The following is an 18,348-nucleotide window of genomic DNA, read 5'->3' on the forward strand; positions in this document are numbered from 1 at the left end:
CCGTTTTTTAAGCTGTCAAGGCCAAACGGGAGCTTCAAGCCGTTTCTACCTCTTCCATTTATATTATCATTGCTACTACTGCGTCTTCTGTGAAATAACTATATCAATTGCTTCCCAGGAGCTTCACAAGATGGCGGCAGCATTAGGCCGCAGGATGCTTTCGAGTCCTCGGATCCAGCCGTCCTGGATTTGCAGCAGCTGCCATTATATCTCGAGCAGCCAGGTACTGCGGTCAGGACACAATCGCTGGTCAACAATCAGACATGACAAAGGCAAAAACGATGCTGCAAAAAGCAAAGAGCGCCAGATATTCAGTAAAGACCTCATTCAGGCATCCAAGTGTAAGCTATTCTTGGTCTGTTGTGGTGTGGGTAGTTAGCTAACAATGCTTAGTATATGGCCCTGATCCAAAGACCAACCCTCGCCTTGCCCTTGTTATAGCGAACGCCAAACGGAGCGGAATGCCCAAGCCGACCATAGAAGCCGCCATTGCAAGAGGACAGGGCATTACAGCTGCTGGAACAGCATTGGAATCACTCACCATCGAGGGAATGCTGCCACATTCTGTCGCCGTCGTGGTAGAGTGCTTGACAGACCAAAAAGCTCGGGCTCTGCAAGATATTAGAGCTATTATCCGACATTCCGGAGGATCAAACACGCCTACAAGTTATTTATTCGAGAAAAAGGGGAAAATAGTATTTGAACAAAAACCGGAGTTGGATGTCGACAGTTATCTCGAACTAGCAATCGACGCTGGTGCAACCGATGTCGAGGGAGACGAAAACAGCCGCCTTGTCGTTTATACGGAGCATACGGCCACAAAGTCAGTAGCGGATAAGATGTCTGCTGCCACCGATTTGGTTACGGAAAGCATTGACATCATATGGGATCCGAACCAAGATACTCTGGTCAAGCTTGAGTCCGAAGAAGCCCGTGCTACTGTGGAAAATATAGTAAACGAGCTCAGGGATGACCCCAGCGTCCAGGATATCTACATCAACTGTCCAGAAATATCGTCTCAATGATCGACCCAATGATAACCCCAACTGAGCTTATCCTATCTTTGTCTCAGGGTCATCATTGAACTTCTCATTAATCGACCAATTCCTTCCGATCCATGCTTGTCCAGCCATTCAAGCATCTTCAGCCGATACTCTTGCCAGTCGACCTTGATACCCCCGGCTTTATGTAGAGCATTCAGCGCCTTTTGGGTCACCGGCCACGTTAACCGTGCCAGTATCTCTTCTCCATCCTTTTCAGCCATAGACTCTAGATTTCTGAAACACATTGCCGACATGCCACACAACGCGGCATGATGGCTCAAGGAAAATATAGATGCAAGCCGCAGCCTGTAAATACCACCATTTTTACCTTTTTTCGCTAGGTCCTCGCCGACTTCCTGGATATATTCGGTGAGCAATTCAACTACTTCGCTTCTCACAAGGCAGCCTAGGGCATTAGGCTCATCGCTATTTAACCCTCTGTTCCGCCATAATAGGTTGCAGATGTCTAGGACATGTCCATTGAGGCTGGTTACCACAGCATCTGGGTATGGCTTTCTGGAAGAACCATCTGCAGAAGCTGTAGTTGCTAGTGACTCTTCAAAGGAAGATTTATAGATTGCTATCACATTGCTCATCAACGACATATGGCTGAGAACCGGAGTGAAAGCCAGGAGGTATACACTCTCAGGAGGAGGGGTATTTAGCCGTATCAGATGGTTAGTCGGAGCATGAAGGTATAACTCGGCCAGCTGTATGTAAAACCAAAGGACAGGTGAGCTAGAGGACCAGTAGTCCTTGACTGACTTGGCATCTGAAGCGGATGGACTTTCGAGTAAGGTCAACGACAATAGCTCAGCCCTATTGACAATGCTCGCAAGGTCAAGGGCATAATCAAAAGACACATTTGACTGGAGAATGCTGCAACCAACGGCGGAAGTAGCGTGTAATACTGGAGAACCAGACTCTTGGACTCTATGGAGTTGTCCAGAATCGCATTCTCCACGCTGACAAAATATTGTTGATAAAGGTGATCACGCATAGGCGCATATTCTAGCAGATTGATCATCGCTGCTCGATGGCTTGTCCCATCCCATACCAGCAAGTAATTTTGGAGAAACTTTTCAACACAGCTAGGAAAGACCTGTACGAAGTTACTTATTAACCTGACCTCATAATACTATCTGAGGAGGAAAATCTTACCTTTGTATATCTCACATACCGTACTAGGTTATCCAGGACAAATGCCAGTTCTTCTGATGAGCTGTTTTCTTCTCTCAGTTGATCCAGTTCATCTTCGAAGAAACTTGTAAGCCAGCTTTCCATCCTCTGTAGTGCTTCCTTATTCTGCGCCAGAAGCAAGAATTTCTGATTCAGGGGCTCTATTAAAGCAGAGGCTATCTGATTCGGAAGTTCAATTTTGTCCAGTTTGTTGACGAAATCCCGCACATTGCTAAGTTCTTCTAGAGAAGTAAAACCGGGTCGGACTCGGGAAGTTTTAGGAACGGGAATAACAACCTCAATCCGACTCCTTTTGACACCATCTCGACGAATAGTCTGGAAGGCTTCTGGGGCAGACTGGGGAGCAGAATTTGCAGCTCTCTCCTGAAGCATTTTCATGTGTGCGGTCCATTCCGGGTCCGGATGTTTGAAAAAGTAGGTTGCTCGCCGGCGAGGGATCGCCGTATCATCAATGATAATGTCAGGATAGTAGCTTTTATACACTCGTAGCAGTCCCCAGAGCTCTCTTTCATCACCGCCCGTGTTCCGGATAAGCTCCAAGAGAGCCCAAACACGGAATGGCTTAATGTGTTTCCTCCGAGTGATGAGCGAGAGGATATGACAAATCGGGCGGCGCAAACTAATCATATCCAAGTTATCGAAGAGGACGCTATAGAATTTCCCCAGATGAGCCTGGCTCATCAGGCTATCGTAAACCAGTAGAAGCCATCTCAGCAGTAAATTTTGCGTGGCTGGAGACGGCTTGGATTTTGCAGCTCCCAAGGAGCAAATCACTCTCGAAACAGTTGTTGATGGAACTCTTTCAGCAGGGTAAAGATTTTTTATTATTGAAGTCACAGTCGACTGGTCAAGGTGTCGAGATGACACGATGACGTTCAGGATACGGTTCAGTGTGTCTACGTCCAGCCCGGATTCAAAGGCAGATGAGACTATCACTTTCACCAGCTCCGCAACGTTGGTATGCCGCTGCTTTGGAGGCAGATTTGCAACTTGGTAACAGTTAGCGCAATCCCGTGTAATTGAAAATAACATAAAGTCCACGTTACCACTCTCAAGCTGTTCCACAGCTTCATCTAATGCCCAGGCCATTATAATATATATTTTCTTTGATTCTTGTCATGTTCGTCAGTTGCTTGACATACTTGAGTATCGCGTTTCCGACGCGCCCCTGAAATCACTAGTTAACTAACTACCCAAAAACAAAGTTCTAGTGATCGCCCGTGAGGATTATGTAAGCTACAGCAACTATGTACAGAGTAGTTCTACGGAAGAATAGAGAGGACGTCAAGGGAATTGCGCAAATGAAGGTATAATATATATCTAAGTACCCTATTCTATACTCTGAGATAAGAAACTAATGGTTTCCACAAGGAGAAGTCCAGAGACAGGGAGTTGTGCGATACAGAGATACATGATGTGAAAGGGGGATAACTATGAACAGGGGGATAAAATATAAAATAATTGTCATAAATCAAAGCATGACCCAGCCGGTGTGAGAATAGTAAATAAGTACAGGGCGGGTGGCGAGTCGTAATTATATCCATGCTTAGCTCAAGGGGAACCATTGACGAGCTCGTGGATGGCTGTCCAATCGTTCAATTGTGGTGATGAGCCTTTGGGATTATTGTCGTGATCTCTGGCGCGAGATCTATTTGGTGCACTGTTGCCATCTAACGTGGACAATCTGCTTGAAGCTGGTGTCGACGGAGTCGCTGGTAAGGATACCGCGAGCGTTGCGGTCGGTTGAGGTGAGTCGGACCTGGGAGTTGATGTTCAGAGCACCGTTAGCTCCGCAAGGAGACCAGACAGTAGAGGTCTGGTTGGCCTCGTCATGGAGGATGTAGTCCTTGTCAAGTGGGCCCTTCCATGTGGTGCTTGTGGAAGTCTACGTAGTAAGTTAGCATCTAGTTCAGATAAAGAAACAAAAGAGAGAAACCGGTGTAAACAAAGAACTAACCTGCTCGGTCTGGCCAGAGAAGTAGTAGATGGACTTCTGGGTACCAGAGACACCCTTGTCAAGGTTGGCGTAGCCACGGTAATCGGCAGAGAAGACCGAGAACTGGAATCCACCGGGGTAGCGGAGGTTGATGTTGAGCTGGCAGTTCTTGCGGTTCTCCTTGGTGTTAACATCCGGGCCAATCTGAGCCACGTATTGATCGAAGATGAGGGTCATGACCTGGCGGTCGTCGGACAAGATGTGGCTGACGGTGCCTTCGGGGCATCCAGTACCGCCATAGGTGACACCAACAATGTGGACCTTGTCTGGGTCAGGGGCGTTGCCGCTGCCGTTGTCTGGAGGGAGTTCAGCGCGCTGTTCGACCCCGCGAGTTGGAATGCTGCCGCCGGGGAAGTTGGGGAGGTCCAAGGTGCGAGTGCCGGGGGTTCTGTCACCTTCAACTGGCTGAGAGGTAACAGCAAGGGCCTGGGCCAAAACGGCAATAATAGCTGCAGACTTCATCTTGAGATGGAAGAAAGTGTTGATTGATTCTCAGGTGGTAATTGAGAAAGATATTAAGATCGAGCTGAGGTGCAGGTAAACAAGAAAAATAACCAGAGTATCTGGGAGAAACGTTGGGTTTATATAACTTTTCTCTGGGGGTACGGCCAGGATAGATCAGGGTAGAACCGAACGATAGCGGAAATGCTATAGACTACAAGTTCGTGTTCTTCCTCCGACCATACGCGAGACCAAATCTCTGTGAAGATGCCCAGGTTGAGCCAATATCTGATAGCGTTGCATCTCCGTCACTCAAACCAGCCGTGCATTATCCCACCTGACCGTAGTCTTCATAGCACATGGCCAATGCCAAGCCACTACAGCCAGGCATTGCAGATAAAAGACGGGGAAACGTGAAGACGCCATGATGCATGCAAAAATGACCGCCTTCTTTCTCGCCAACGGAAGCTAAAAGACCGACGCAACGTTGGTATCACAGATCTAATCTCCGTTCTAGGCGCTAGCAAAACTAGACCGAATCCTCTAGCTGCACAGCTGATATGCCAGACCCAGTGGATAATGACAAGTAAGAAGAAAATAGAAGAGAATGGGGAAGTGAAGTGGGCTCAACCCCCCCTGGTACTGGACATGCGTTTGCTAAGCCAAAGTCAACGGTGCTTGCACCGTTCACAGGGTCCAGCGCCATCAGGTCGGCGACCCAGGCAGACAGGATAAGAAGACGCGGTGGGGGCCCTTGCATCCCCGGAAGAGCCCATGAGGAAGAAATGGAGCAGGAAACTGCTTTTTTATGCCCAGTCTTGTGCAGAGTCCGCGAGATGGAGAAACCTGGGGTAACCCTTGAGCCGAAGGGTGGTTTCAGGTAGAAACGCCCCTCCCGCCCAATGACTCATGGCCGGCCGTTTGAAAGCCGACACGGCGACCATCAACTGGTCCATATCCCGAGCAGAAGAGAGACGACTGTCTAGAGACTGCAAGCCAGCCCGAGTCTCGTCCTCTTTTTCGCTGTGATGTCGATGTCGATGTCGATGTTTTGCAGATCCGACGATCAAACTCCACGAGCTTAATCGCGGGTCTTGGCCGGATGATTATTAATCCGGGAGATAGACATGTGCCAAGACTTCAAGCTCATGTGACTTGTTACTGAGCTAAAAAAGGCAACAACAACGACAACAACAACAGCAGCAGCAAAAACAAACAACATCACGACATCGAAGGAAGAGACGGAAGGCGAACTAAGAAGAGCACATCGAAGAGGATGCATGGTATCACCCCCGCCCCTGTCTATCTCGCTTCAGTTAGCTCCTGTTGATAGGTACACATCACATAGCAGTTATTAACACTTGGAGTTTACGCCCCTTCAGCAGTGCGGTAACTAGTCTATTATACTTTTCTCGCCTCTGCACCAGGACGGGATCGCTTCTTACCCTTGGCTGTTTTCAGGTGCATTTCCGAGGACACGGAAGAGTTATGTATACATAGTGGCCAATATGTCTGCTAGGCTAGGGGATCCTAGCGTTGGTCTGTCAGACTAACCGCGTACCAAGTCGACTTATCTTCGCCGTTTTCTTAGTCAGGTACGCGGAACTTTTGATCTGCGTCCTTCTTCTGATGTCATGGTAAGCAATTCGATCAGCGCCCCAAGGCGATGTCGTTGCTTGTCCGACCTGAAGGTACGGAGTATGGAGTACACTACGCTCTGGGAGCCACAAAAAGGTGCTCTGTGTGTCTGGCAACCCCGCTCAGATACAGTGCTGAAGGAAGTCTGTTGTGCATTTTCTGCTAGGATAGCCCTCCCCTTGAGCCGCGGATTCCCATGCTACATTTCCCTGACAATAATGAATAAAATGGAGCCTTTTAGATACTCTCCGCGAAGCCAGGCTCAAGGATATCAAAGGCTATTTAGGAAAGGCAAAAGATACCACCCCGCATGGCTGTAGATACCTGCTCCGTGTATGTATTTTATACCAGGGGACGACATGCTTTTACACTTCCTCGGTGGCTAAGGCACTAACCAACCCCTGGTAATTTGCTGGTCAGATGTAAAAACCCGAAATTCCAGAAGCATGGTTATGATGATCGCCCTCATGCACGCTATGGAGCTGCAAGTAAACTAGACTGCTTAGGCCATCCCTGAAACATTCAGTTGGTATGAAGGAAGTAAATCCACCCCTCTCTCTTCCCTCCAAACCGGTAAAGCTAAGCTACTACTCGTGGCATTGGTAGAGTTCAGACTGATGGAATTTGTCTCTGAGGACTGTGGGGAGGACGGCTGGGGATGTTTACATCGTCTTATCCTATTTGCAGGGGTGTCGGCGACGATCTTGCTATTTTGATTCTTTGCAAGCACAGGGGCAGCAGGAAGGATATATTGGTCTCGGAATACGGCTTTGGAGGAGGCATGCTGCTTGTCTTCGTTGTCTCTCTCATGACAGATGTATATACTTCGTGCTTCGTATAACAACGACTTGTTCTGTCTCATGCATCCTTTTAACTACTTCAGGTCGGTAATGATGCGTGTGGGCCAGGGGCTCGGTCGAGTAAAATGAGATATCACCTCATTCCATTCGAAAAGCCTTGGGGTTAGAATATCATAATGCACATGCATACGGCGTATTTTAGGTTGTAACATGGATGATAATATATTATTAGCAAGGGGGTGACTTCCTCTACAGGAATATGCCTACCTGTGTGTTGTTCAGGTGCGAGACTTTGTGGTATCGGGCCTGAAGGTTGTTAAAAACTATGCTTGATATCAACAGGGAGAAGCCATGGGCTGCGCCCGCTTTAAGACAGGGTACGTAGTGATATTATTATGTACGGGCAGAATAATGCACCTTTTCTAGCTGCCAACATGTGCTGCTTTATTGGGGACATTAACCGATTATTTCGTATATATGGTTTTTGATTTTAGAATGAATGATACCCTTCCTGGTTCCAAAGGCCGCATGCTCACATGGGTGGAAAACGAGATGCTAGATGGCTGCCTGGGGCGGAATGGCCCGGTAGAATGGAACATAGGCTGCGGCCTACTTCCTTTTCCGCATGGAACCCTTTGATGATGCCTTTGCGGATGAAGAAGCCTCATCCTCACCCGCTTTGACCGCGGGAGTGGATGGTTCTACGGCCTTCGAATCGCCACCGGAGGTATTCTCCTCGCTTTTCTGAGTGGTTTTCTCCTTTTTCTCCTCTTCTTCATCGTCGTCTCCTCCTTGGCCGAATTCGTTGACTCGAGTGTAGTCAACCTTGTACTTCCAGCTTTGATAGAGCCAGATGAAGAAGATAACGTCATCTCGGAGGGTTGCAAGTCGATGCAGTGTTGGCATCTTGATGGTGAATGCAAACAAGTCATCGATGAACGTGTTGAGGAACTTGTAAGTGAGTGCTTTTCCAGGCATATGTGCAACGGACTATTGCCATTTTGCGGTTAGCTAAACCAGCTTTTCCAGATCTTGTGTTTCACAGTTGGGAAAACTTCACTTGCCTTGAGACGATAGTTGATATACAAGCTTGGAACCATCATGAGGAACCCATATGCATAGACACTGCCAACAAGTGTCTCGATAATATAAGAGTACCACGACTTGTGGGTCTCATATAACAGGCTGTATATGGCATATCCGATCAATAGCGGAACGGCAGCGATATACAACCATTTGAACGCAATTTCATCGTACTCTTGGGTTTTCTTCTCAGTCTCGCTAAGCTTGTGTTTGTCTTCAAGGACAATGATGTACGGGAGGAACGAGAGATATGAGTCTGCCGGCGGCGGGCGAATGCGGACATTAGCTGTCTTTGTGATTTTCCAAGCTTCAACAACAATACCAAAGCCTTGGCCGCCGAGAATCATCCAAGATGTGTGCTCATTGTTGTCAAGTAGGTACAAGAAGATGATCAGCTGCATGAAGACATTTGCAATAATGGTGCGGACAGAGGTTCCAACGACGTCTTTCTTCTTTCTCCAGTGAGACTAGGTCGATACCGGTAAGCATTGCCCATTAAAGTTTATTTACGCAAGAAGTGTGCCAATGGGGAGGTATTTTACTTACGATATCATTCTTGAAAGCGAGGAACTCAAAGATTGTATGCAGCACACCAACAACACCGGTGGTGATGAGAAGGTAGATGTTAGTATCTAAAAGTACTTCCTTAATCATCTCGACCTCGCTTCCGTCGCCTGAAGTAGGAGGAAGTGGGCCTCCAAAGGCTGCTTGACGTTGCTTCTGCTTGGAATCTTCCTCAATGCTAGACATTATAGCAAATTGCCACTGTTTCACCGTGTTCAGGGTAATGCGCAGTGGGACTTCACTGACAGTGGAGTTGAGTTCCGTCATATGGTTCCTAAGCTGCCAAAAACGATTGAAAAAGAAAGTCGGATAGTACCAGCCCACTTGCCCAGAGCCATCTCTGGCGCCGCTCCGTTCCAATTGAAGGAACTGGCGAATAGACGGATGAGATGCCTGGAAATTTATAGCTCCTTGGTCGGTAACGAAAGATACAGTGAGATTTGGGTGATAAAAGGAGCTAATCTTGACTGTTTTTGGCACTTCGTCCACGACTTCAGTCTCATTAGCTGCATCCAAAAGGTTCCGGAGCTTTTTGGCCTTCTTTTTTGGTAGGTACTGGTTAACCGGGTGGGAAAAGTTATAGGCTGTGTCAGCGCTATATCCTTCCTCATTCGAGTACTGTGGATGTCCCGAAAGCGCAACGAAAAAGTGAGCCCAGAGAGTCTCATTATTCTGCACTGCTTTCGGAATAAACAGAGTGGTACTAATTTCTCGAAGCTCCTTTGCACCCGCAGTATTAAACTCCTTCTCATCCAGTACCTTGCTATCCCTTGGAAGAGGGAATGTAGTAGATGGGGTAACATGTACCGCAATGTCTAGCTTGCTGCCTGTCTCCCACATCGGCACTGTCTTGACAGGGAAATAAGTCGCGTTTGTAATTGTATCTTGGTCGGGACGCTCGGAGAATTTTGGGAACGAGTTCTTAACAACAGCCGCACCGCCAGCAGCATCACTGGGCGCATTCCAGTAGTTCATAGCCTTCGACAACACAAACTGGGAGACCACTAGCATGACAAACCCCTTTAACATGGGCTGGAGTGCCGACTATAGCTTGTGGGAGCTCCTGTTAGCCTTGCCCAAGTAACAAGTAGTTAGTTTTGGCTGGCCAACTCACGGTCTCATCCTCCTGGCGCGCATTGCCTCTGGGTGCTTCCGGCATCTTGGCTGTCGAAGCAAGCCTCAAGAGTAATTATCCGAAGCTGACCAAGTTTCGAGATGTATGTTTATCGAGACGAAGACGTTGTGGAGAGAAGGAGAATAACAGGAGCCAGATATTCTTTTTACGTTATCGCTCGGGAGTTGCCAGAAACGACCAATGAAATCGCCTCATCCCGCATCAACCAACGATAAGGAGATCGAAGCAACCAAAAAAAGCCGCCGCCGCTTCAAACTCCGGCGAAACAATCGACATGCGACAGACGCTTTGATCCCGTTTACGCTGAGACAGATACGCACGCCGTGATCGGCCGGAGTCGCTCTTCTGCTGGACCTCGAGATGGGCTTTCAACCTACCCTTAAAGCGAATCGATAACATGGAAAACTACCAAGCAGGCACAGGAACAGCAACCGGAGCAGCAGGAGCACAAGCGGCAGCTCCAGCATCAACACCGAGTGCAACAGCTGCGGCAACGGGCCAATCCCAGTTTCCGGTACACGAGAACCCACGAGTTTGGCTGTTTTCCTCTGGCGACTCTCCCATTGGAATCTCGCTGGCTCGCCAGATCCTCGCGCATGGCGACTATGTGGTTTGCGGCCGCTGTCCCGCAGACTCTGGACGAGAGAATCCCAGGCTCGCTGCCTTTGAAAACTTCCTCGAAGAACTAGACAATGCGGAATCGGACCGGGAGACTGGCGGGTGGAAGGAAAGATTTGATGTTGTGAATCTTGATATCAGGTACGGATGAGATGGCGGCATACAACTACAGTGACAGAAACCTGGATGCATTGGCCCATACAGGAGTGCTAACTTGGGTGTCTATAGGATAATGAGCGACTGCCAGGCTGCAATTGCTAGTACGATCAACAAATATGGAAGAATTGACATCATTCTCTGTTGCACGAGCCAAGGTGAGCACATCGAACCCTCTCCTCAAGTTCCTACCCTGACAGTCGCTGATACGGGCGTGATAGCGGTCATTGGATCCGTTGAAGAGCTCGCAACTTCAGAGCGTGCGAGAATGCTGCTGAAAGACCAGTTTGAAACTAATTACTTCGGACCCGTTAACTTGATCAAATCTGCCCTTCCGCAAATGCGACTCCAGAGATCCGGGCATCTTATGGTCCTAGGTGGAATAAGTAAGTTTGCATCCCTTAACTAATTATACTAGTCTCTCTTCATGCAACCTGCTAAAAAAATAACAGCTGGACATATTGGAACACCTGGTCTTGGGGTTTATTGTGCCGCGGAATGGGCATTAGACGGCTACTGTGACGTGAGCCTTACCTCTCTCTATTCTCCCCAAGACATTATATTAAAATCTACAACAGAGCCTTGCATACGAAGTGGCGCCATTCAATATCCGAATCACAATCCTCCAAAGCAGCGTTGAGATTGGGGTGCTATCTAATCTAATCACAAGCGTCCCACCGCTCAACGCCTACAATCCAGCGCAAAACCATGCACCCCTTTTCCGAAGAATTATGAACAGCGTGCTTTCCCAGCTTCCGGGTTCCAGCGGGTATGCCCGGTCAGCTCGTTTTCCACCCACTCCGCTGGCTCCGTTGTCTTCTCCGGGAAGCGTGAAGCAGGAGTTTGCAAACGAGAATAGCGAACCCCTCTCCGCGCCTTCAGGCGTATCACTATATCCGCCACTTGGCTCTGAGCACCTGGAAATCCTAATAGGAGAAACCATGTATGCGATTACTGCGATTGGAGGCCATGAAAACCCGCCTGCTAGACATATCGTTGGGGCAGAGTCGGTGGCATGTGTTAAGGAGAAACTGAAGACAGTCAGCGAAGAGCTGGAGGACTTCATCGAGTGCAGCTGTGCTGTGGATATTAATAGCACAGACAATCCGCCTAGGGTCACGAGTGACGAGGTAGTGGCCCAGTCCGAGACGTAAAGTACTTTGTAGATATATATTAATGTGACATCATGGCCTTAATGCTCATGTATATACAAGTGTAGACCCAAAAAGTGAAATCTTACAGCCGTTCGTATTCATTAATCAGTCCCTAAAGCTATGCCAAGGTTGTTCATTCACCTCGGAGATCACCTCGGCGAACATGCTCATTCAATTGACAAATCTATCTAGGATGATTGGTATCGTACAGGGAGAGATTCAAGGATCTAGGGCATATTTCAAATCGTATTCAGGCGCTGCTAATAGTGATGCTGTGGGAGATATTCCCCAAAATTCCACAAGTAGTATCCTGGCAGTCAGCGTGTATTAGACCCTGTACCTTGCCCTATCAATAGTAGGCTTAGGTACCTTCCCCATCATTATATTCTCAACGTTTTGATCGGAGATACCAGCTGTGACGGATATCCCAAAGGGTTCCCATATCCTGGTTGTTTCTAATGCAGCGGAAAACCATCCATGCATTTGCGATTCGGGCTGAACATTCTCGGCCATCAAGTTCATGAATCTTTCTAATCAAAAACATAGGTCCGGTGACACCGGAAAATATCACTGGTTCACCGCTATTGGGGCTTCCAAGAAAACCTTCCTCTTTACCCATCGGAGAAGGATTCATTTTGTTAAGAGTTTCGGATGGCTCTTTGGGCTTCATGTTGAGGGTACCAGGCGAGCCAGCACCGAGCTGACTTGATGTTTCTGGCCAATTGTTTGGTGTTTCTGTTTTCGTTTGAGCGTCAGAGTCTGTACCAGCTTCGGATTGTACAAATACTCGACCATGAGACTGATTCGTATCTGTTTGACCAGATACATCAGGAACTTGCAACTCAGTTTCGGTTGCTGCTGTTGCTGTTTCCGCTAGTATAGGGGCTTTAAGGCTAGGAATTTTTGGTACGAATATGCTAGATCGCCCAGGCTGTGTGCGATTTGGAGCATCTGGATTTCCGGCTTCTAGCTCCTTCACAGCTACTTCAGGCTCAGCAGGTGACGTACCTTTTCTAGAGGCAGAAGAGTGTACTTGTAGAGGGATTGGTGTATATGGAATATTAGCGGGGGGTGAAGGCCCTAACTCTTGTAAAGACCTGTGAAAATCCACATCATCTATTTCATCTATGATGTCCGGTGGGTCAGACACAATGCTGTGGTCATCACCATCATCCAGAAGTTGATCAATAAAAGACTGTTCAACAAAAGACTTCTGGTTAATGTAACTGAGCACTTTGGATGCTTGTGATTCAGTACTAGGAGGAACGTTGTCAGATGGGTGAACATCCATAGCTGTACTGAGGCTTGAAGGATCTTTGGGTATAGCGAGCTCAACAGTTGCTTTGTTTGTAATACAACTTTCATCTGCTGGTGGTTGATTAGATTCCGCTTCGAGGTTCTCTGTAAGGACATTCCGGCTGTTGCTCGCTATGTATTCCTGGGCAATACTTCGGTCCTCATCACAAACATGAGGCTTACTTGAATCAGCTCCTGGCATGCCTGTGTCTGGAATCACCTGGGAGCCGACTTTGCATTCAGTTTTGATCGTAGGCTCACACTCGGGACTAGATTTTGGCCTAGGTTCAGGCTCAACAGGACAATCTGGTATATGCTCTGGTGTGGGCAATGTCGCTGGCTGATTTTTAGACGATGAAGGTAGAAACACGCGCCTACCAGGAGGAATGGCAAACGTAAGTGTCTCTCCATCCAAACTCATGACCTGTACGATATAATTCCATCAGTAAATGAAACCTGTGGGGGAGTAAAAGCGATAGACGTACAGCAACCTCCTTCTCAACTAAAAATTTATCCGCCCCCTTCCCCTGGGAGCGAGAGTACTTCCAAATGTCTCCCACTTCAAACACGCCGTTTGTGACCAACGTTTTGAAGTCAACCGTGGCGCTTTCACCAGCTGGCGCATTGGTGTGGTAGCGCTGTTTCTGGCCCCAGAAGGCCTCAAAATCTCGTTCTTTTCGTGCATCAAATTTCCCCTCGGCCCTTTCTTTCATTGCTTTATGTGCCTGTTTCTGCCATTGAGGGTTATATTTTCCGTTTTGAAGATCAACTTGGAACTGACGGGTTGTATCACGCCAGACATTTGAGTAGCGCAGAAACTCTTCGGAGAGAGGCGGAATGATTCCATCTGGATTCTCAGCAGACGGCTCTGCATTTGGGTGTACGCTTTCGGGAAGTAAAGCAAGGATCTCTTTCTTCTCTCCTTCGTCTAGGCACGCCCATGCTTCGGGTTTGGCCAGCAGTTTCTAATATCAATCAATAAGTAAACAGTGTATTATCTAGATTGTGACTATCTAACCACCACGTACCGCTAGATCAACGTCGACAAGCGGCGATTTCTCGCTTGTCATCACTAGGTCTTCGTCGGCCCATGGATTCTTCTTGGTCCCTCTGCCGGACTTGCGTTTTGTGGAGGTCGTTTTGGCAGGCATCTTCCTCTCCATCTTCTCCTTTGAGGATTGAGCTGTCTTTTTAGTATAAGTCGCATCGTCCAGCGCACCCTGCTGCCCACACCTGGTGGTTCCCAGATCTTAGCATATTCTCACTGTCTAGGCAAAAGTGAACGGTAAAGGGAGCAAAAGAAACATCTTCGAAAGCAGCCCTTGCTGTGTGGTGAACGTTGACGTTGACGTTAAGAGTTGAAGTTGTACTTACGGGGAGCTCGTTCTGCCGCTCGACACCGCCTTGCGCTTCATCTTCTTTTCTTCCAACAAGTTGTCTAAGTAAATAAAAATAACAAAATCTGGCTTTAAGAAAACAGTCAACGGACAACAGCCAACGGCGGATTAAAGGATAATTTATAGCTGCAGGAGTGAAGAAGAAGAAGAGCCGATATGGTCATATCAACACAGATTTCCAGGCTAGATGGTGGGTCGTGTTCTGTGTCTGGATCGCCGAGGGTGTGTTGCAGCTAAGATGTTTGTCTCCTTCTAGGCCTTATGCTTGCGGCTTCGGTAGACAATGAACAGGTGCGTGTGTTGCTCCAGGATGTGGACACTCAAGGGAAAGTGAATACGCTAACAAGTTTCTGGTGCAGGCCGAGTCTGAGCTTTCGGATGTTAAGTCGCAAACCAAAGAGATAGTTGCGCGGTTGAACCGCAACTCGGAGCAGCAAGCTAGCATATCCTCGGGGCGCTACAGTCTACAGTATGGAGATGGATTCCTTAGGGAGATTTCGTGGAGTGAGGGGAGATCGATTGCGGATGCTAACTCGGCCACTCTAGTTACATCATTCAGGACGACATCTGCTTCCTCTGCATTGCGGAGCAGTCGTACCCCCGCAAACTCGCATTTTCATATCTCTCTGATATCGCAACAGAGTTTTTTAACACCTATTCTCCAACAAGATACCTTTCCTCCTCTTTACGACCATACGCCTTTGTCGAGTTCGACTCCTTTATCCAACGAACCAAGAAATCATATCAAGATAGCCGGGCATCCCAGAACATCGATAAATTGAACGATGAGCTCAAGGATGTCACCAAGGTGATGACGAAGAATATAGAAGATCTCTTGTACCGGGGCGACAGCCTGGAGCGCATGGGAGAGATGTCCGGGAGGCTGCGGGAGGACAGCAAGAAATACCGAAAGGCAGCTGTGCGAATAAACTGGGAATTGCTGATTAAACAGGTATGTCCTGTTTATCTGTTTGTCCGTCCGCGTTGTGGAAGTTGGATACTAATACAGTTCGACAGTATGGTCCGTTTGCGGGTGTTGGCTTTATCTTTATCGTTCTCATCTGGTGGCGGTTCTTCTAGTGCAGATATTAATGTCCATAATCATACACACCAAAATGCCTTCCAGACGACGACGCTATTGCCCTGAATGTTGTAGCCTTCGTGTAAGCCCTCACATCTTACATGTCTTATTAATGGGCAAACGGGAATTCGGAGGAGGGCTTTCACTTTTTCCTTGCCGGCAATTGCTGATTATGTTCAGATTTCGTCCTCTTCTTCGTCGAAATCGTCTTCTTCGCCCATGTCATAGAGGATACGCCCACCTTCTCCCGGTCCATCACCCTTCTGGGCGTCGAAATAAGGCAGCACCACGTTATCCCTGTCTCTCCGCTGTCTATCTGTTAAGCCAAGTTCAAAGGTTGACTCGGGCTCCCAGGGCTCCTCGTGCATGTCTGTGTCCTTCCGTTTATACAGAGGGTGGTCATCAAGCAGTATGGTCACTTCTGTGGCCTGTTTGGCGGGGTATTTAGATGCATGTGGTAGAAAGTACCACTCGACTATGCCGCGTCCGCTCTTTCGTCTATGTTCCATTTCCAGGACAATTCCGTCTTGTTTCTCCGCCTTTGATTGTTGGTTTACTCTTCCGATTAGAACACCATCAACTTCTTCCTCCAGCCCAAATGCCGGAGGCGGCAGACTCCTGTCCATAGCTGCCTTGCGAGCAAGCATCTGAGATATTGAGTGTGTGGTGATTATCGTGGTGGCTAAATATGTCAACAGGCAGAGTGGTGATGGCGCATATGGATTCGAGCTGGATGAAGACGGTATGTGACGGTGATAAACCAGAACAAGAGAGACTTGCATATGAGGCGACGGAGACCCCAACAGTGAGCTCAGGTATTCAGGCAGATAAACAGGGTCTGCACCAGCTCTGGGGGAAAGCAACGGGTGTACCGAATCGACTATCACGAGGCATCCTAGAGACTGTGTCTTAACAGCTTGAACAGACAAAATCTTCTCAAGCTACTTACTTTTAGGAGCGATGCTCTGGCTCCCTGCAGGCTGAGAGGCAGCATAAGACCCTACCACCTCCTCTGCGACCTGCTCATATGCCTTTCCAGTGGTGGTTATGAATGTATCGACCCCCGCAGGACGGGTCAACGTATCGAAGGAGACGAAGGTTACATGTCCTTTTGATAGCTGGTAAAACGAACAAAAAAGAACCTGTCAGACACACTACTCTAAATCACAGCTATAAGGGGTGTCAAGAGTGTTACTTTGGTCCGTCTAATGTATTCCTTCAACAGCGGTGCGGCTGATTGCTCCAGCGAGTCTTGAACAAGTGTTAACGGCGCAGCGCCCTCCCGGAGGTTAAGCAGCTTTGATATGAGGAGCAAGTTATGGGTACGACGGTGAGACACGTCGTTAGGAGCCATTTCAGCAAGCCTTCACTCCTCGGTATACGGAGTACTCTTGTAGTTCTATCTATCAAAGTCGTCGTCGTCTTTCTCTGTCTATCAAATTTCTTTCTTCTGCCCGCAAAAAAAAAGTAAAGAAAAAAAGAAAAAATATCGAAGCACTTTTGGCCTTTTCCGCCCGCCGTAGAAGTTTCTTGTTCATTTTCATTCCTGCAAACAAGCAAAGAAGCAGCAAGCAGACGTTTGAACCAGCGTTAAGCAGTGACTGAGACGAGACCCGGGCGATACCAGCAGCTATTCGACATAGCCTTGTCCCTCATTTAACCGTGATACCGTCGTATTCGTCGCTTTTCGCCCTCATGCCCGACACCATGGTAGAGCCACCAGCCAAACGCGCCAGACGAACGGACAGCTCTGCAATGTGGGATATGAATGATAATAGCACGCGGTCTGATGGTGAATCTAAGGAATCTAGTGGTACCTTGAGAAAACCAGCAACAGGCAGTGAGGAAGTCTCCAGGAACGGGTCCTCTAGAGGGGAACGGCGAGTGCGATCTCGATCTCGATCTCGGGACAGAGGAGAGAGACGGCGAGACAGAAGCTGGTCAAGGGATAGACGACCGCGAGATTACCCACGAGATACCCGGAGGGACTCTGACAGAGATGGTAGAGGTGTCAAAGGTCGGGAGAGGAGCTTAAGCAGGGAGAGATACAGCTCACGTCGTGGTATGTATATATACACATACACTGTTTTGCTCTTTGATATGTTTCATGGTCACAGGGAGCTAACACATCTTTGACTATATAGACTATACGTCCAGATCCAAAAGACACCGCGAGAGATCGTTCAGCCGGTCGCCGTCGAGATCACGCTCTCCTGCACGGAATGGCCGTAGAGCCCGCTCACGGTCACCCGCCCGGAGAGGCGGACTTGATCGCGCGGATACAAAACACAGCCGACACGGAGAACCCAGCAGAGAACCCAATGGCGTAGCTAGCTCTGCGCGACCGCCGACAAAGTCCGGCCGGCAAGACGAAATGGAGGTGGACATACCAGACGATCCAGACGACCTTGACCAAGTGATGATGAAAGCCATGGGATTCTCCTCCTTTAAGAGTACACAGAACACTAAGGTCCCGGGAAACAACGTCTCCGGTGTCCGAAAGGAGAAGAAGACACAGTACAGACAGTACATGAACCGTGTGGGAGGATTCAACAAACCGCTGAGTCCAACTCGATGATAGCACTTTTCTCTCCTTTCTTATTATGTCCACAACCTTCAACGGCATTCTGAGCGTTCTTCCTCTCTTTTCCTTCTAATTTTTTCTTCCCTCATCATCTATTCCTGTGCAATCAGGGCGAATTATGAGCTTGTTTGTTGCTAATCTTCATGGCCTTTCCTTGCCTTC

At 48.2% G+C, this 18,348-nt stretch overlaps 9 protein-coding genes across 9 annotated transcripts; 4 read left to right on the forward strand and 5 right to left on the reverse strand.

Moving 5' to 3' along the window:
- Positions 1-130: 130 nt before the first annotated feature.
- Positions 131-1,025, forward strand: MGYG_00295 (hypothetical protein; the record flags this gene model as incomplete). Its single annotated transcript, XM_003176158.1, has 2 exons — positions 131-341; positions 394-1,025. 2 exons carry the CDS (start codon positions 131-133, stop codon positions 1,023-1,025), a joined length of 843 nt encoding a protein of 280 aa, XP_003176206.1.
- A 32-nt stretch (positions 1,026-1,057) lies between these two features.
- Positions 1,058-3,332, reverse strand: MGYG_00296 (hypothetical protein; the record flags this gene model as incomplete). Its single annotated transcript, XM_003176159.1, has 4 exons — positions 1,058-1,829; positions 1,934-2,145; positions 2,205-3,232; positions 3,290-3,332. The coding sequence occupies 4 exons, from the start codon at positions 3,330-3,332 to the stop codon at positions 1,058-1,060; spliced, it is 2,055 nt and encodes a 684-aa protein (XP_003176207.1).
- Positions 3,333-3,891: 559 nt separating this feature from the next.
- MGYG_00297 (secreted protein) lies at positions 3,892-4,701 on the reverse strand (the record flags this gene model as incomplete). The annotated part of the gene is made up of 2 exons (XM_003176160.1): positions 3,892-4,128; positions 4,201-4,701. 2 exons carry the CDS (start codon positions 4,699-4,701, stop codon positions 3,892-3,894), a joined length of 738 nt encoding a protein of 245 aa, XP_003176208.1.
- A 3,026-nt stretch (positions 4,702-7,727) lies between these two features.
- MGYG_00298 (cleft lip and palate transmembrane protein 1) lies at positions 7,728-9,924 on the reverse strand (the record flags this gene model as incomplete). Its single annotated transcript, XM_003176161.1, has 4 exons — positions 7,728-8,108; positions 8,174-8,668; positions 8,748-9,809; positions 9,880-9,924. The coding sequence occupies 4 exons, from the start codon at positions 9,922-9,924 to the stop codon at positions 7,728-7,730; spliced, it is 1,983 nt and encodes a 660-aa protein (XP_003176209.1).
- Positions 9,925-10,297: 373 nt separating this feature from the next.
- On the forward strand, positions 10,298-11,828 carry MGYG_00299 (short chain dehydrogenase/reductase; the record flags this gene model as incomplete). The annotated part of the gene is made up of 5 exons (XM_003176162.1): positions 10,298-10,659; positions 10,747-10,832; positions 10,896-11,060; positions 11,127-11,197; positions 11,253-11,828. The coding sequence occupies 5 exons, from the start codon at positions 10,298-10,300 to the stop codon at positions 11,826-11,828; spliced, it is 1,260 nt and encodes a 419-aa protein (XP_003176210.1).
- A 388-nt stretch (positions 11,829-12,216) lies between these two features.
- On the reverse strand, positions 12,217-14,287 carry MGYG_00300 (hypothetical protein; the record flags this gene model as incomplete). The annotated part of the gene is made up of 3 exons (XM_003176163.1): positions 12,217-13,548; positions 13,610-14,089; positions 14,153-14,287. The coding sequence occupies 3 exons, from the start codon at positions 14,285-14,287 to the stop codon at positions 12,217-12,219; spliced, it is 1,947 nt and encodes a 648-aa protein (XP_003176211.1).
- A 390-nt stretch (positions 14,288-14,677) lies between these two features.
- Positions 14,678-15,601, forward strand: MGYG_00301 (transporter SEC22; the record flags this gene model as incomplete). Its single annotated transcript, XM_003176164.1, has 5 exons — positions 14,678-14,711; positions 14,778-14,812; positions 14,881-14,990; positions 15,068-15,473; positions 15,539-15,601. The coding sequence occupies 5 exons, from the start codon at positions 14,678-14,680 to the stop codon at positions 15,599-15,601; spliced, it is 648 nt and encodes a 215-aa protein (XP_003176212.1).
- A 177-nt stretch (positions 15,602-15,778) lies between these two features.
- On the reverse strand, positions 15,779-16,956 carry MGYG_00302 (hypothetical protein; the record flags this gene model as incomplete). The annotated part of the gene is made up of 3 exons (XM_003176165.1): positions 15,779-16,497; positions 16,552-16,720; positions 16,798-16,956. 3 exons carry the CDS (start codon positions 16,954-16,956, stop codon positions 15,779-15,781), a joined length of 1,047 nt encoding a protein of 348 aa, XP_003176213.1.
- A 341-nt stretch (positions 16,957-17,297) lies between these two features.
- MGYG_00303 (hypothetical protein) lies at positions 17,298-18,180 on the forward strand (the record flags this gene model as incomplete). The annotated part of the gene is made up of 2 exons (XM_003176166.1): positions 17,298-17,664; positions 17,747-18,180. The coding sequence occupies 2 exons, from the start codon at positions 17,298-17,300 to the stop codon at positions 18,178-18,180; spliced, it is 801 nt and encodes a 266-aa protein (XP_003176214.1).
- Positions 18,181-18,348: the final 168 nt, after the last annotated feature.

The sequence above is a fragment of the Nannizzia gypsea genome, genomic scaffold, assembly GCF_000150975.2.
Source record: "Nannizzia gypsea CBS 118893 supercont1.1 genomic scaffold, whole genome shotgun sequence".
Classification (NCBI taxonomy): domain Eukaryota; kingdom Fungi; phylum Ascomycota; class Eurotiomycetes; order Onygenales; family Arthrodermataceae; genus Nannizzia; species Nannizzia gypsea.